The 18,794-nt window shown below is 32.1% G+C and overlaps 1 protein-coding gene across 1 annotated transcript in view; it reads left to right on the forward strand.

Moving 5' to 3' along the window:
* LOC150080575 (enoyl-CoA delta isomerase 3, peroxisomal-like) overlaps positions 1-10,432 on the forward strand; it is a 49,681-nt gene extending 39,249 nt beyond the window's left edge. The window contains exons 5-6 of the mRNA XM_090381494.1: positions 1,705-1,848; positions 10,206-10,432. Of these exons, the coding sequence (XP_090237620.1) occupies positions 1,705-1,848; positions 10,206-10,364 (303 nt within the window). The 3' untranslated portion in view covers positions 10,365-10,432. The remainder of the gene's footprint in view (positions 1-1,704; positions 1,849-10,205) is intronic.
* The last annotated feature ends 8,362 nt before the right edge of the window (positions 10,433-18,794 follow it).

Here is an 18,794-nt window from a genome sequence, read left to right on the forward strand (position 1 = left end):
ACGAAACCTTCTATGATAAACGCATAACACATACTGAACAAGGATTAGCGAGAAACATCCACGCTCGCGATTTTGTCACCCCTCTCCCCCACCCACTGAGTGCTGTTTTGACCGGGAAAGATAATTTTAGCCACGCCCATGTTTTTTATGGCGGAAAATATTCACAGCGCTTTAAAATTCACATTTTTTTAGGTTTCATTTTATATTAAATCGGCGATCGCGAATACGCGAAACCGCGAATACAGATACCGCGAATAGCGGGGGTTTACTGTACCTGTTTTTGCAGGCAGCAGGATTAAACTGCATGGATAATGCATTGGCCTTAATTTACACAACTTTGAAATCTGATTTCGTCTGCCTCATGATAATTCACATTTAACAACTTCTCTACAATTGTGTCTACATTTTAACTAGAGACCATCTAATGTCATAGCAATCTGATCTTTTAAACAAATGGCTGATTAACCTGTCATCTGTTTGAAAGTAGCATAATACCAGTGCAACTCATTGGAAAAGTAGGTTTGTTCTATTGTGAGAATTAAGACTTTGGTGTATCTGTGCAGTTTAAATCTTGTTGGCTGCAAAAACAATTTAAAGGACAAGGTAATCCTGCAAGCATCCTCTATAAAATGTTGCCTTTTTGCATGAATTCTTTAAGACAAATGCAATTGTTGCTGCTGGATTGCTTTTTTCATATTTCTGGATTTTAAAGAATTTGGATTGTGAAGAGCCAGATTTTACAGTTTACTGTACACTCATAGGGATCAGCAGGAGGCTGGCTCTGATGAAAACTCCAGTTGTTGTTGTTATTTGGTTCTTAGGAGCATTAGCAACTAAGGCCATATTGCTCCAGGGGATATGCGGTGGTCATTCCCTGACCTTTCCACATCCTCCATATTTGGTGGTCACGAGCTCGAACCCCGGTCTAATTCAAGAAGTGTGTGCTATGCACTGCTGCTCCTGCCCACCTGGCTACGGAGGCACCCACTTCTCCAGTGACACTTAACAGAGTAGAAGAGAATTCACAGAAACCAACATAACTTTACCCCACCCAAAGTTCCTAGTACAAGAACTAGGATTTTAGCTTGACATTCTGTGCTCTATTTCCTTTATGTTCTTTGTTAGAAATCACTTAAAGTAAGCTGCTTGTTTGTGTAGCATCTAGTATAGAATAAACCTGCTTTTATTAAGCCGAACCCTTAGTAAATTATGTTCAATTCTGTGATGCAATAAACACTTTCTACAGAGTAAATATTGCAAAACGTTTTAAAAACATATGTTACTCACAAGTTCATTCAAGTCGAGTTTCATGGGTTGTTTACTTTTTATGTTTCATATTATAATGGAAGATCAGTTTTTTTATTTATATTTGTTTCGTATTAGTTTAAAAGTATCAATTTAATTTTTATGCACTTACCAGCTCATGTAAGATAATACATGATGTCGTGTTAGATAGGTAATTTTTTCTTTTAACTCTATTTTCAAATTAATAAATATTGTATTATAATTAATATTTTTAAAGACCTTTTTTCACTTTATATGATGAATAGTTCAAAATATCAGACTATTTTTATGAGACTAAATCAAATACCACCATGAATGGTTGGGATTCATTTTCAGTGTACATTATTTACAAATGCTCTCATAAATTCAATGTTTTTTTTTAATTTCATTATCATGTGATAATTTAATCATCCTTTGTAGGCAACAGACATGCTTTTAAGAGGTCGTAAATTAACAGCAAGGCAGGCTCAAAGCCATGGACTTGTATCAGAAGTTTTAGGAAATAAGCAATTATTGGAACAGTTATTACCTAAGGTGCAGGCCCTAACGAAACATCCTTCACATGTAAGTTTTAGTTACACTATATTGTTAATCAACGTGTTTGACTAGCAAAAATATGTGTGTACAGTAAACATCATATGTATTTAATAACAAAATGGCTATTTATTTGATATAAAGGCATACAGTGGTATAGGTCACATCCCAGGAACCATGATATCCCTACAGTGCCTGCATTTGATGACTTAACAAGTACTTCAAATTCATCAAATTGTTTACTATACTCTAGCATTGGTGTATATGCAATATGCATGCACGTTTATACTCTTGATAATCCTAACACAGCCCATTTATTTGCTTCTACCACGAAAACTCACAAGCAGGCTTTGTAATCCCTGACATCTTGCTTTCCATGTTGTTGTGTGTCCTACTAGAAACAGCACAAGAGTTACTTTCACCTTTGCATGTGGCAGCTGTTAATGTATTAGTCTGTGCATCCCCTCACTACCACCAAAGCTAGTGTTTTTCTAACCACCTAACACTGCCTCGATAGCATCAGCAAATATTCTAAAGTTAATGTTCCTATTCCAGAAATTTATACAATGTTTTCAAGAGCTACTGATGTAGCTCTTGAAAACATTGTATAAATTTCTGGAACATTCTACTTCATGAATCCTCTTTAAATTCATCCCAATATATTGGGTCAAACGCTCTAATGTCAGCAAACAATCCTAGCACATACGGCTCTGATAATCAACATATTTCATTACATTGCATATGGCATCCTTAGCAGATTTTCCTTTTTTTTTTAAACCTATTTTGCTTTCTAGATGAGCGATTTTTCTCATTGTATCTGCTCAAAAATCTCTTTATAAAGAGGTGCTTATATACGCTTGCTAAAATTGGCAGTAAGCAGTTAGTTGATATGAGTTTGAAGGCATATCAGGACTCTTCCAAATAACCTTTAGCAGGGCACATTTACACATATGACGGAAAATCCCTTGTAAACATGAGTTAAAAACATCAAGAGCTACTTCAGGTTAATTTGACAAAATCTTTTATCAACCTGAGCTTCTAAAAGTGCAGTCCAGTATTTTTATTTATTTTTATTTATTTATTTTTTTTCATCTGTGACCAGGCCCACAGCCTCAGACAGCTCAGCAGAGGTAAAGGGAGCTCAGTCTACTCTCTTCAGCATTGTGACTCTGATTCTTCACAGGTGTTCTTTCTTGTTTCTCATTATTGTTTCCCTTTGATTTTGAGGGCACAACTCGGTTTAGCATTCACAGAGTGAAGTCAGCTTAGTTTTCTCGGAACCACTATTTGCTCTAAAGTTAACATTTTCATCTCTGTATTTCTCTTATTATTATAAAAGATTTAATTCCAAGGGCCTACATTTCCATTATCTCTAACATATTCTTGCCAAGCATTCATCCTTGCCTTATTAGTTACGTTGACATATGGTAGATCCTTCTGCTCCATTGTAGAGCTTGTTGGTGTCTTATAGTAATATCAAACAAGCATCCTTTAAAACATTTTGCACAAATTCAGTCTTTTGTGATGCATTATGAAATTCCCAGAGTTAAATCAGAGAAACTATTAATAACTGATCACACCTGGCAGACTTGACAATATATCTAACAGTTTAATAAATATATATACAGGTAACCCTCATATAACATGGTTATTAGGTTCCTGTAAAATGTGTTGTGCGAAACTGTGTTATACAGGACTAAGAAAAAGTACAAAGGGGGGTTACGTTCCAAAAGCTAACAAAAATGCACTATTTCATTAACAAAATGTTAACAAAAATACACCATTCTAGATTTCGTGTATCTTCTGTTCTTTAAAAAATCAGTAATCTGGTTTGTTTGCTTTTGCTCGATAAATCTTTGTGAATTTCATCATATGGAACTAAGCATTTTGGAAGCTCCCTTTTGAACTTTGGGCTAATTTAATTCAAGAATCTGCATTCAAAAAATAAGATTCTAATTGCTCTGCTAACTTTATGCCTTCCCCTATGCTTTTTAGTGTAAAATTTGGAAGTTTAGAATTTATCTGCGATATCATCATCTGAATTTATTTTACCTCCGATGCCATTTTCACCAAATCTGCTACACTGGCTTCTTTTTCTACCAGTAATTCATGACTGCCTTCAGTAATCATATCTTTTTTATTTTTTTAGGAGCATCGACGACTAAGGCCATGTTACTCTGTGTATATTATCTGTAAATTGTGCGTGTCCTGAGGTCGATTTTCTGTTCTGCTGGAAGAAAAACCCAAGCTTCCAGGAGAATAAACCATGCTACCGGAGCCTGACTAACTCAGCCACGTTGTGAAAAAAATCCATAAAAATTCCTCCCTTCATCGACAGGATTTGAACTCTGGTCTTTTCCAGCCAGTGTGGGGAGGAGGGCGATTCTATGAACTATGCTACCCACGAGGGCTTCAGTAGTCATATCATCAAAACTTTCCCCTCCTACCGACGTAGCAAGTTCTACTATCGCACCAATTCCATTTTCTGCCCGTTCGATGATATTTCCTGAATGAACTGACTCTATCCATACATTTTTCCACATGCATTTAACGTTGACAGTTTTACTTCTTTCAACAATAAAGCTATGATTCTAATACAGTCCACAGTTGAGAAATGTTTCCATGCCTCCATTACTTCAATAGATTCGGAATCAATTTTTTCCAAAGTCGATTGTAACGATTTTCTGATGGAATGAGTTTTAAAGGTAGATAAACCTTGATCTAACAGCTGAATGAAAGAAGTTGTATTAACCCAGTACAACTGTGGCAGTAGGAACATAATTTCAACATTTGGATGACAAATCTTTTGGATGGCCTTGTGTGCTATCCAATAGTAATAACATTTTGAAATCTAGATTTTTCCACAAGTTCAACAAGTACAAGTTCAATAGCACAGAATGTCACACAGGAATTTCCCAACAAAATAAAATGCAGGGATTTCTCAATATTTTATTTTTTTTTTTTTTTGACTAGTGAGTGAACAGCGGGGGATTCAAAAAGAGTGGAAATGTTGAAAAATTACATCCAACATAATAGCAGGATTTCCCCCACACAAAAGCTCAAAAATACCATTATGCAAGGTTTACCGAAATTCTCTGTGTTGTAGAATTACCATGTTATATGGGGGTTGCCTGTATATTCCTTTTAGATTGTACTGCTATTAGATTACGGGTGATGCATCTGTGGTTTCTTTTAATCCATTCTTCCCTTACATTTTAGTTCTTAACTGCATGAAACAAAAATCTGTAGTTGCTGTCAGGTTTATGTATGAATCCCCCATGGATGGAAGAATAAGCTGTTAAGTAACCTTTAATTAAATAATTAAGGTTACTTAATTAACCCCCCCCCCCAAACCAATAGCAGAAAAGTCCAGTTTCACTGCATTTATCATCACACACCTCTCCAGAGTGGACTGGTCACATTTGAATCCATACCAGTAATTATATTCTGAGAACCTAGCACTTAATATACCTTTTCCATATATTGCGCATATGGTATAATAGGATCACTGTACTGGCAGTACTAGGCCACAAAATATATTGTTCCAATACTGCAGAAAAATTTGAAGCAAACTCCATATGTGTTGCAAAGAGAAGCCACTTTGGTGACCACCAAATCTCTATTTTTAACCACAATTCAACCTTGTAGATTATTGCCCTCACTAATGACCCTGTAACTGCTCGTGTACCCTCTAACATTTTTTACAATGGAATAAGGTTCCTGAAAAAGTGCAAAATGTATAGCTTTTTCCTCCACTGCCATATTTGACTGCACAGTTACATTCTTTGCACATTGAGCATTTAACTGTAATCTTTTTAAGATAATAAGCATAGCTAATCCTTTTTTAAATATTTTCTAGAGTTGTGCTATATTGGGGATCCTTCATATCTCCAGCTGAATGTGTAGCAATAAATTTCTTATTTTTGCAGTTAAAACAAGAAGAGACTCGCTCACCAAGGAGGATTACTATAAGAATGACCACTTTTACTACAGTGACCACAGATTCTGCTATATATTGCTCTTTGCCCTTAGCCTATGCATTATAGCACTAAGTTACTCCCCTAAAAATATTCTCCCATATTCTTTCAAAAATGGGACCATTCGTTTTAATTGTCAAGGTTAGGAATAAGGCCAGTTAAAACTGGACTTATTCATAACTTTGTTTACAGAAATTATATTAAAACTTTCAACTACAGCATCTTTAGAATATTGTATTTGTGCCCTTAACCAATTTTTCACTCTTCTCTATGCCCTTTCAATAGGTCCACATCTTTCCTAAAATGTATTTTCTAAGCCTTCATGCATTATTTAAGATGTTTAATCATTGCTTTATATAATGAAATATATCACCTATTTGTCTCTACTGGCAAGTTACTGTGTATCATCAGCACAATCCTAAGAGCTTATCTGTAGTATATAAGATAACAGATAATTTAATATTAGACTATAATTACTCCCAAATTCTTTTCATTATACTATCTTGAGTGGAATGCTGCCAAAGTCGTACATTTGCCATCCTTGCATTGTTCCCCCCCCAGTGGTACCTTGCATTTTTTAGTTATTTCTCAGGTGCTGTTTTTCAACTGATCCAAATAATTTATGCAGTCCTTGTTGAAATAGCATACTAATTATTGTCATTAACTGCCATGTCCACTTTTGTATTATCAGCAAACTGAGATATTAAAAGATATTAAACTTGAAATGCCTACATTATTATTGTTAATTAGTAACAGTAAAGGGTGTAGTACGAAACCCTTTAGGACCTCCATTCGTGACATTAATCTGTGCAGGGTAGTAGCCATTTAATTATTCTTACTACTAAGAACTTGTTAACTTAGTAACTTGTTATACTAAGAACAGTTAAATGCTTCAAGCTATAGAAAGTTGTGTTCATGTGGGACTGCATTCAGAAGTGATGACAACCTCATAATAGGTAATTATATTAATTAAATTAGACAGGCACGACTCCACTTAACAGAATTAAGCTCTGATTCTGTTATAATTCTATTCTTATTCCATAATGTTCATTTGAGTCCCCAAGTAATTTCTCGTTTCACTTGCATTTGTGAATAGGAGAGGCATTTTTGCATTTCCAAGTATACTCTTTATCTAAAAGTTTATCTCTTTGGCTGCTTCTTTCAGTATAAGTGGATAGATTCCATGAGCTTCTATTTAGTTATTATAATATCATTCATTCAGCTGTCAGTATTAGCTAGGCCACTGGTATACTCAAGTATAAAAACTTCATGTGTGAATGAGGATGCAAAATATTTATTGAGCTTATCAGCAACCAGTTCAGGATCATTATTGCTGTTACTGTAATACATACATGATAGCAGTATCGACGATTCTGAACTAATATAAAGGGAATCAGTGTGGTTGATCACTTTCCTTTTACTGCTAACACAAGCAAAGAAGTTTCCTTGCTACTGTTCTTTGCATTCTTAGCTAAGAACTTCTCATAATGCCTAATGCCTAACTAACTTTATTATAGGGACTTTGTGTGAATCGAAGAATATTTATATTTATTGTATGGTTCAGGGTTCCCTGATAATTTATAATCATTTCATGTGTCTTTTCTTCTCTATCACTAAGGTCATTGCTTCTTTTAATACAGTAGAGTCAGTTATCCAGAATAACTGATGTCAGACCTCTTCTGGATAGCAAAATTTTCTGGACAATCGAACTGGAAAATTTTCCAGTAAGATTAAATAAATTACATAAGATTAATTAAGTAAATAAAAATTATAAACCAGTCTTGGAAAACAGAAACATCCATCCAGACATTTTTATGATTTTTATACAAAACAGAAAAATTAGAAATATTTTTAAATGCTCTTGGTTTTATCAACTTACCGATAATGAGCACGGACAATCTGTGCGTCCTAGTAGCACTTGCACACATAGCAATTGTAAGTTGCTCTTTTCTCATCTTAAAAACTGGTACAGACATTTCTCTTTTAGTGGCTAGGATTTTTCTCTGTAATGCTTTCTGTAATAAGCCCGATTCATCAACATTATAAATGTTTTCTTTCTCGTAATTTGCTATAACTGAAGCAAACTTACTTTTCTGCTGCCGATTCATCTGCAGAAAGTATCTTGGCTTCAATATCTATATGTATACCGTGTCTCAGTTTAATGTTTTTCAGCCAACCTGTGCTTGCCTTAAAATCGTCATTGGATTTTAATTGAAAATTAATAAGTAATGCTTTTTCACACAATGTTGGGCCAGACACTGGTTCACCTAAACTTCACTCTAAGAAAACAAAAAAATAGTGGGTGCACTCTCTAAAGCAACATTTTCAGGTTTCAACATTTTTTTCCCTTCTAGACCCTCCTTCACTATCCATAATCGACACATATTCTGTTATAGCATTGGAATTTTTCTCAATGTCATAAATTGTTGAAGTTCCCACATTAAACTCTTTTGGGAGATTTCCTAAATTTTCACCTTTTCTAATTCTATTAATAATTTCCGTTTTTTTTTTATATACAAATCTGAAATTCACTCATGGTTTCCGTGAAAACCCAGTAGTCTCTTGTGATATTTTTATAAAGCACATTTCTGAAAGGCGCCTCCGTAGCCAGGTGGGAAGGAGCAGCAGTGTGTAGCACACGCTTCTTGATTAAATTGGGGTTCGAGCCCGTCACCTCCAAATACGGAGCATGCGGAAAGGTCAGGAAATGATCACTGTATATCCCGGAGCAATATGGCCTTAGTTGCTAATGCTCCTAAAAAAAAAAAACCAAATAACAAACAAATATTTCTGAAGGTCACATAAAATTCTAGAGGTCACAACCATAAAACAATTTGCAGTTTTCAGTTTATTGGGCTTTTTTTTTGTTTTGTACAATCTGTTATAAACAGGTAGTAAACTTGATCTTTTGCTTATTATTATCAAAATTCAATTTACAAACGTGATCACTATAACCGGAGCTTACTGTACTACTGTTAATTAAAAAAAAGAAGAAAGATTGTCCTTCAAATTATTCCGGATAACTGATGTTCCAGATAACCGACGTTCTACTGTATTCACTTTATACCAGTTAAAAGGTACTTGAAAAAGGTACCTTTTTACTGGTATAAAAATCTTCAGATATCTAACAGAATAACTTCCTTGAATATTTCCCATTTATTATTTGTATTTGTTAAAAGTACCATTTTTTTTTTTTTTTTTTTTTTTTCTTTCTTCCACTGAAAAGAACTTGGATGGCTTCCGAGACCATTGCAGTTCCCCTTGTAAAAACTAAAAAACCCTTCCCTTTTATTTTGACAATGGTTATTTTATTTTAATTAGACCCGACATTAATACATTGTGAACACTGATTCCTTTATTTGATGATTCTTAACATCTGATGAAATGGTACTGATTACTAGATTGAGAATATTTATTTCCTTTGTAGCTTCTCTATCATGCTGATGAAGAAAAGAGTATCTAGCAAATCCAAAAAATGTCTTTCTACAAGTGCTAACTGTGTGACGAACCCACAAGTTCCAGACAATCTTTGGAAAACATTAAATTCATCTGTAATAAGACATTCTGATTTTCTGGTTCACTCTATTTGTCTGTAAAAATCACAAACATCTATAACTTAATCATTTTGTCACTCCAGAATGACTAACCACTTTTATCTTATGTGTCTCTTACGTACACATTTCATTTACCATATTCAAATTTGACAACCAGTATATAACCTCAGATATATTAACTCTATTCTTAGCATGCAAACATGTAGAGTCTTGTGTATGGGGTTCTTTCTTTTTTTTTTTTTTTTTTTTTTTTGTATATAATATATCTCATGTAGTTGCTCATGGCAGTGCTTTCTTGAAGAATTTTCCATTAGATTATTAGATTAACTTGGGACTTTGCACAACTATTCAGTAATTTCCATTAGTTTCTCACTATATTAGTGGGGTTGCCATTGGTTGGCTGGGACTGCTTTAACTAATAAATATTAATCAATACTATATTAGTGTTATAAGAATCTCCAGCAGACTGTACTTGTTCAAGAATCTGATCTACCTGTGCTTTTAACCACTGCTAATGTAACCCCCTCCCGCCCAAGCTAACAATTTTAGCAGCGTTTCAGGATTCTGTATAGAGTCTTCTCATCGGATGTGAGAGACTCAACACTGATGAAAGGTTCAGAGTGATGTGACCAAGACTGTCAGGCCTGCTTGGTGATGAGATTCAACATAGACCATCAAAGTAGTCATTTATTTAAGGTACCATTGTGATAGTTCCAATCTCACCTTTGAACTTCACATACAATAAAATTATTCTATCCATACTAATGTAGTTTTATTAGTTTACTTAACCATTAGTTTCGTAATTATGGTAATTTTTTTTTCCTCAGTGGTGTACATTTTTGTCTATTTTTTGTAGGCAATGGAGGCAACCAAAGCAATGATGCGTTGGCACCTTTGGGACAAGCTTCATGTAGCCCTTGAGAATGAGGTCCAAATGTTACCAAAACAGTGGTTATCTCCTACCTGCCAGTATGCCATAGTGCAAGCATTGGAAACTGGTATTCTTACAAACTAGTGATGTTTTTCCACCCTTTCTTTTTGAAGTGTATGCATGCATACACCTTTGTGTTTAAGCTGTTTCAATCTCAACTGTCATCAACTTTGGTGACAAAAATCATAATTTTTTATGTGGATGAAATACTTTAAATATTACATGGGTAAAATTTTTAAAATTTATCCTGCAACTAATAGCATGACATCATGTTATTTTCATAAATGAATCCATATAGATCCTCTATAATCATTCAAACCTTGTTTCAACATCATCCCTAATGTCGTATTATATATGCATTAGAATTTAGAGTGCAGGATTTGAATAAACATTGTTCCATACATCAGTGGTTGTTATCGGTACTGTTAATTTATTTTAAATATTTTAACATTTACTTGTATCTTTAATTTAAAAAAATTCTGGCTTGCTTGCTATGTGAGACAAACATGGCATAATACTTTACAGATAAATTTAGTTGACAATCAGACAGTTGAAACATTTCAGGTTAGAATTTTGTTTTGCAATAGTAAAATAATGTAACTAATTTTTTAGTCATTAAGATTTATTAAGATTATATATCATTATAAGTATTTCCAGAGCAGTAGCATTTAAAGAGGTTTATCTAGTAGAGCAAGTTTAATGCTAAAAGCTTTTAGTAATTTAACCGATTCCTTGGTAAAGATATATGAAATTTGCAGTAATGCTAACACCTTTTCCTGTATAAAATGTCACTTGGAATTGGCAGAGAGGATTAGACTTGGTGTTTCATATCCTCATTGAAGAATACGTAAAGAAATTTGTTGGCTATTTTGCAATGATTGTTGGTTATTATTAAATGGTTGCACTGTGTGTGGTATCTTGGCCTTCTGAAAAGTGTTTTTTCAAAAATAACCTAAGCATTTGTAGATTTTTTTGTTACAAAAATCTAAGCCTAAGCAACTCTGATCTTCTGTGTAGCATGTAAACATAATTCTTTTGGTATAATGAATAAAGGATATTTTTCTGAGACAACACAAGTATTATATAGGAATTAAAGACAACTTTACATTCACATTCTGGCTGAACAAAATTTGATTTAGAATTCACACTTTTTTTTTTTTTTTTTGTAAATAGCATAACATGATGGAAGTTACGTCCACTACCTTCTTCAGAGGTAGAAATAAAGTTAAACTATGAGCTACATTTGGCTCTTAAATATACTAGTCAGTAAAGTAAAGTGGAAATGCCTACTATCCTTACAAGGGAATTTGTAAGCCAGCAGTTCTTTTGTTCTGTTCCTTTGCAAATCAAGAGTATGGACAGTAGGCTTATGTTCCTTTTCTGCTATAGCTGTAATATATATAAGCAAGTATATATATATTTCAATTTTATTTTTTGTATAGTATGGTTTGGTCCAAATGTAGTTTATAGCTTAGAAAGTTTAAATTTTATTTCTGCCTCCAAAGAAGGATGCATAGTAGCTTCCATTACATTAGATTATGCAAAAAAAAAAAAAAAAAAAAAAAAAAAAAATCTAAATCACTAAATTCTGTTCAACCAAAATGTAGGGTTACCTTTACTTCCAAAACATAATTCAAAATTAGAATAACTTTTAACTTGCTTACAGATCATCATTAAACATGATATATGTTATATACTAAAATCACTCTAAAATCTTTTGGAGTGATTTTAGTATACAAAATCTGCACTGGGTATCATTCTGTTAAGAAAAGAAAAACAGAAAACCATTGAATAATCGAATAATTGAATAATTGCAAAACCATTGAATGCTGAAGAATTTTATTGTTATTTTATAATCTTAAAACATATTTCTAGAATGTGTGTATTTGTTTGGCTGTATATAGGAGGGAATAGTGTGCACATACACACAAACTAACACCTAAAGAGGTTAAGAATTAATCCACACATTAAGAATAATTTACTTGACATACTGATGTATACATTGTGTGTGTGTTTCTACTATTATCTCATATATTATAAAAAAGTCGCATTTTTTTTTTATTGATGAGTCTCTTGAAAATGATTAAATGATTTCCTTATTAGGAGTGTAATGAATATTGTTATGTAAGTTTTTATCACCAAACAAGATGTTGATGTGATACTCTGTGTGTGCATGCGAGAGAGAGAGAGAGAGAGAGAGAGAGAGAGAGAGAGAGAGAGAGAGAGAGAGAGAGAGAGAACAACAAGATAAATAAAGCTAAAAATGTAAACGAATTCGGAATCTTGATTTGATAGAGCTTTTATATTTTTGTTTTATAGCACTTGAGAATAAATAATTTCACATTATACAGTAAAGTCCAACTATTCATCCAGCTGGCACGTATGAAAAATATGATAAATGCAGTACTGTTAAATTTATATTAAAAAATAATTTTTTTTTTTTTTTTTCGAAAGTTGGAAAATGCTGTTTACATTACATCAAAAAGTGACCACCAAAGGCACTGGAAGTCTGTCCTTCACCTTGATGTCACCATTAAGTATCGGTTACTTCAAAGTTTATTCATATCCCTAAAAAGATTAAAAAGTTTGTTTAAAATACAGATGCATTTGGTTAAACTTAAAATGGAAACTGCATATTTATATAAGACTAGAAAAAGGTGAAAATCATAGTGTACCTTATGGAGTATTATCTTGGCTCTGCAATAATTTCTGATATGAAAGCACAATCAGTGATCATTTTTCAGTTTTAACCCTTAACCACTCGCACCTCTAAATGGAGAAACAGTTGCTTATGTAGCACTTGACAAAATGGTGAAAAGCACTTTTTTTTTTTTTTAATAAAAATTGTATTTTTATTAAAAACTTTTCAATATGATGATAATAATAAAATTATAATTCTATACCAGTGTAATAATTTATCCCGCTTTTCACTGTTTATATTACCTATAATTCATACGTCATTCGCTCTCCAAATGTTGGTGGGACAAATTAAGGTTGCTGGATGAGCATTGTTTGTACACTGATGGTAATTTTGAAAACATAAAATACATTTGGCCGTATATTGTGTCACATTTCAAACAAACAGTTAGCCTCTTATAAACTTGAGTAAATTGAAATGAAAATTGAAAGTACTGTATTATCATTTAGAGAATATTGTTGGGAGAAGGTATATTTCAAGATTTGATTTTATTCCCAGAATTTAAAAAAGAAAAAAAAAGTGGTGTCTGTCAGGAAATAAGTTATTTTAAGCACTTCTTTTTCACACATTATAGTTTTCATTGTATAGTCACAGGACCCTCTGACACCCCCCCCCCCTCCTCCCATAGTGGCTGACCTAGCAGTATTGTAGTTTTATCACTGGTTATAAGAGTAATGCTCGTGCAACCGGCAGCCAACATCTGCACCCCCATCTCCATAAATGATGGATGACTAGGCTTATACTCTGTATATGGAATTTTTTTTTTTTTCTTTTTCTTCACTCTCCTGAGGAATTTTAATTTTTAAATTTAATCTTAATGTTAGAAACTGAGAGTAGTAATTTTAACTTTATTTATTGAAAATAACAAGAAATTTTTCAAGTTATAAATGTAACAAATAGTAACTTATGATTAGACTTTATCCATGTAGGGCTATTGTTGCTTCTGATCTTTCTGTAAGGCACTTTCTCTTTGTTTAATACCTCTCACATTCCATATTTCCACTTCCCTACACTAATTTTCTCTATCCTCTGCCCACAATGTCATATTTCATTCCCATCATGTGCATGACATCTTTTTGATGCTTTTAATCATGTTCTGTAAAATATGTTGTACCAAGAAGTCAACATTTTGGTGAAACAGTGATACAAAGAGGACTCTCTATCTTTCATAACCTTTCCTGCATGTGACAGATATATATAATGCCATTAGTCAATATGGTATTCTATGAGAGTTATCTTCAGATTGCAGATAACTGAAAAGCTTGGTAATTTAATATACAAATGTAAGGTGGTTGACATTTAGGTTTTATTTCAGTCATGGTGTGGAAGAGAATGCTAGTTTTGTTTTGGCATGTACATATTAAGATTATTTGCATTGGTGTGATAATTTAAAATTATTTTTTCTTACTTGTATAATTTTAGGATTTTTAAAATCACTTTTAATCTTCTTATTTTGATTTAATAGCAAAAAAGTACTTGATGTTAGGCTTTTGCATTGTGAAGGTTCCTTTTAAGTTCCACCTTTTGTAGTACAAAATTAAAAGTAATGTCAGTTATGCGATATATACCCCTAATACATTCTCTCTCTCTCTGTCTTTCTTCCCCTCTCATTTATCCCTATACATTCTTATAATATTTCATGTAGCTTGCTGCTTCAACAAAATATACAATTTGAAAAGTCAGTATCATAGTGCCAAATTTCTGTCCTTTCAGATTCACCTTTTATTGTAAGATTTTTGATTGATTGATCAGTAATTAATATTTAAATGTATTGGAAGGCATTTTGTACTGCATCTTGAATAGCGGTTCTTTTCCTTATTTTACTTCATATTTTCACATTGGGATATAGACATATATTTTAATGTTATGAAAAGTTAAGTTATTATTCAGATTATTATTATATATGGAGGCTTCTTCATGTTGATATTTGTAAATGCTATGTTGATTTTAACCTGTTTTATTTCCTACAGAAGTTTAGAGATTAAGCTGCCTCGGTGATTAAAGTTAGTGGATTCATTTATGTAGAGCACTTTCTCACAAGCTATTGCAAATAATATGAACTTATAAGTTAAAAATTAAAACAAAATTGAAGATTAAAGTATAATGAACACTTTAATTAACTAAAGGGGAACAGTTCTTATTCTCAAGCAGTTAAAGAAAGGGGAAACTGAAATATATCATAAAAATATACATATACTGTTCAAGAAAAAAATCTTTAAAATTAAGTCAAACTTTTTTTTTTGTTCCACTTTATTTTATGTTACTCTGAACTGCAGAAGTAAAGATCAGAAATATTGTTTGGTTAAATAATGGAATCAAAAAGTGAAAGTATTGGAATGCAGAAATAAGCATATGCTAACAAAAATCATATTTACAAACTCCTACTAAGGTAATAAAAAAATTTTTTTTTTTTTTGCCTTAAGTAGATTTCAAATAGGAACTAAGTACTAGGAAATTAAAGGTATTCACTTTGGAGATGTATGCAGTGCTGAATAGCACACAATGCCTTCATATGATAGTAATTACTTGTTAAAACTTCAGAAGCAAAGGTCTGTTTTGTTTTGTCTTCTACCAACTATTTTGATTTTTAAAAATGTTGTTAATTTTGAGTAATCTGTAGATTCAAAATATTCTTTTATATAGATTCACCTGCTGGTCTTTCAATGAATAATTCTGATGTTGAACTTTGTGTACATAGTTAAATTCTAATACATAAAATACAATCAGAATTATTCACCTGATAAACATAATTTTTCTTTACAATCGTAGTTTTTGATAGAAGCAAAATAAACTGGAACTCTTTACTTCCGAAACTAAGTATAAATGAAATATAAAAGAAAATAAAATAGGAAAAATATAAATAAAATTAAAATATAAAAGCGATATAATACGATAGAAAGACAACATGCCTTCTTTATCATTTGTGATATAGATTTCATATGATTCCTTTAAACTGCTTGAGGACCACGGTTTTACCTTTTTAGGGAAGTAGTTTGCATAATAATTTAATTTTGGATTTTATATTTTAATTTCAGTCTTATAATTTTATATTTGTTCTAATAATGGTAAGAGAGTATACTTAAACAGTTAGAACTTATGCATTCTGTTTAATTAAATTTGAATTATCTTGCAGTTATAAAAATATAAAATTTAAAATTCTAAGTTGTCCTAGAAGTGATCAGCAGTTATATTGGTATAAATTTTCAAAAGCTCTTTTTGTTTTGTTTTTTTTAAATTAATGCTGAACACAAAATACATGTTCCTAATTGATCTCTCTCTTTCTGCACTTAAACTGCAATCTGCTGGTCAGATAATGAAAGTTATATACTGTATATATATTAAGTTTTAAATTTACACTTTGTGGCTTTAATAGCTTTATTTGATCTTGATATTTGTTTCTCTTTCATTATGTCCAAATAACATTTAGTTTTATTAATTATTATTATTAGTAGTAGTATTTTTTACACAGATATCTTTAATTCTTAGCTCAGGAATAGAATTAAAAAAATTGTTTGTTTCGTACCAAAACAAGCAATTTTGACCAATATGAATTACATTTTTTTATGAGAGAATTCTGAACAATCCTGAATTGCCCGCATTTAGAAATTAACTGAATACTATGCAAACTTTATAAAAATACATAAATAAATAATAGAAAACACACACACACACATGCACAACTAAAGAGTATGGTTATGACCAAACATCATAAACTAGCCAGTTATATGCTATTACAAATCATTCAGGTTTACTTTATAATTAGACACTCTGAATTTTCCTGTGGTTTGTGTTTGTGTGTAATGTTTCTTCCAGTTAAAAGTTATTGATATTGACAGGCTGGTGCTATACCTTCTTTTCCATCTGAAGAAGGGGGTTCATCCCCTTCCCCCATGGTTGGTTACTTATAAAATTAAAGTGTATCTTGCTGTTGTGCAGTATTGAATGTTTCTCAATGAAATATAAATGAAGCATGTTACAGAGTATCTTAGAATGTCCAATAAGATGCAATGCATTAATGAAGTATTACACATCAAATTCTCCCAAAAAGATAGCATTGAAAACATTACTTTCATGGCACAGAACCTCAGTAATACTACTACATTATTTAAATATTATGAATTTATTTTAATGCTTATGCATAGAATTTAATACCTCTACACTCGCACTGAAAGCAAAAAAAGTAGAAGCAGCAACAGAGATATATCTTTGGTCAGCATTATGTAGTTGTACATGACAGACTGTTTCCTTATTATTTGGTCTGTCAAATTTAATGCTCAATGAATATTTGTATATCCTTGTGGTTTCTTGATTCTCAAACATGAAACTGAGTTTATGTGTAATTCAGATTGTTGGTGGATACTAGTATTTTACAGGTAAAATGTAAATGAAATTCTTTATATATACACAGATACAGTGAAATTTGTATTTTCTTGAATGAAATTTCTTCTGTTTTTTTCTCACCAGCAAAATATCACTCTGGTATATCATTTTCTGTATTTGTAAATAAGCTCTTTGTTTAATATGATTGTGTATTAATGTGTATAAAATACTGAAGTTTGCATATTTTATCTGAAGTGGAAAATTGTAACATGAAGACATTTTATTTCCTATAGTATTAAACTAGTGATGCACTGCTTTTTTTTTTTTTTTTTATAATTTTGTTTTTCCAATGAACAACCAGAAATCATAGTTTACAGTTTATACACATTTTATATATTCATATTTCAGGTACAGTATAAATTCATTATAATAAAAATTTAAAGGAATAAAATTTTATTTCATTATATCTGAATTTTGTTATTATCCATAAATAACTATCACAAAAGTATAATTTGTACAGGAAGAATAATTTATTGCCTGTCTAAGACTGACATTGAAACACTGATTATAAACATAATCTGATATTCTGCTAAGTTGAATTTCAATAATTATCCTTCACTGTTGTTAGTTTTCTTTTACTGTTTTTTAATATAAAAAAGCAGAAATGTAGTATATAGTTGAGAGTTAATCCTTTATGTATTTTAATAACATTGGTCTCCATAGATTTTGGTGTTTCCAAAATTCATGGTGTTCCTGGGTGTATTTTTAATGCTAATTATAAAAATCCTGTCTTTACCTATCACAGTCTTTTTCCAAGCAGTAAGAATTGTTTTCTTAGAAATGCGTGCATTCCATGTACACATTGTGTACTACTTCCTTTTTGACTAGCAGATATAGCCGTGACTAGATGTGAATAGACATGTTGAGACCTGACTTGTTGGTCTCAACATGTATTCACCTTTGACTCCAGTAATAGTGACAATCCCTCATGGAGTACTTTCAATCTGTTCCTTGTTGCAGGCAGTAGGAATATGTGCCTATTCCTCCTCCGTTGCAGTCATCACTTTAGCCAAGTCCTCATCCAGCAATCTGATTCATCCTAAAGATCATCTCGATCAACCAGGCAAATTGTTGGGCTTCCTTTTTCCCAAACCAGGTTTTTGCACTGTTCACCATATAGAGATTATTATGCCACAGAGAACATGGAAGTCTTAAAAGAACTGTCAGTGAACAGTAGAATTGTCCAAGATACTGTAACTTGGCATTGATAGTTTTTGACACTACAACCAACAAAATCTGCACCAAAAACTGCTATACACAATGAACCTACATAAACTTTATTGTGGGCACAGTATATTGCAGTAAATGACATTTCTAGCATTCTCCATACCCCTACTCGATCATCTGATCTGAAGTTTGTAATGCAGTGTGTCACTTCATAAGAACCTATTTCCACTGTTCCATGAAAAATGGAACTAGAATTGCATTTGGCATGC

Source organism: Mastigoproctus giganteus, chromosome 9, assembly GCF_048544385.1.
Source record: "Mastigoproctus giganteus isolate SK-2022 chromosome 9, ASM4854438v1, whole genome shotgun sequence".
In the NCBI taxonomy this organism is placed as follows: Eukaryota; Metazoa; Arthropoda; class Arachnida; order Uropygi; family Thelyphonidae; genus Mastigoproctus; species Mastigoproctus giganteus.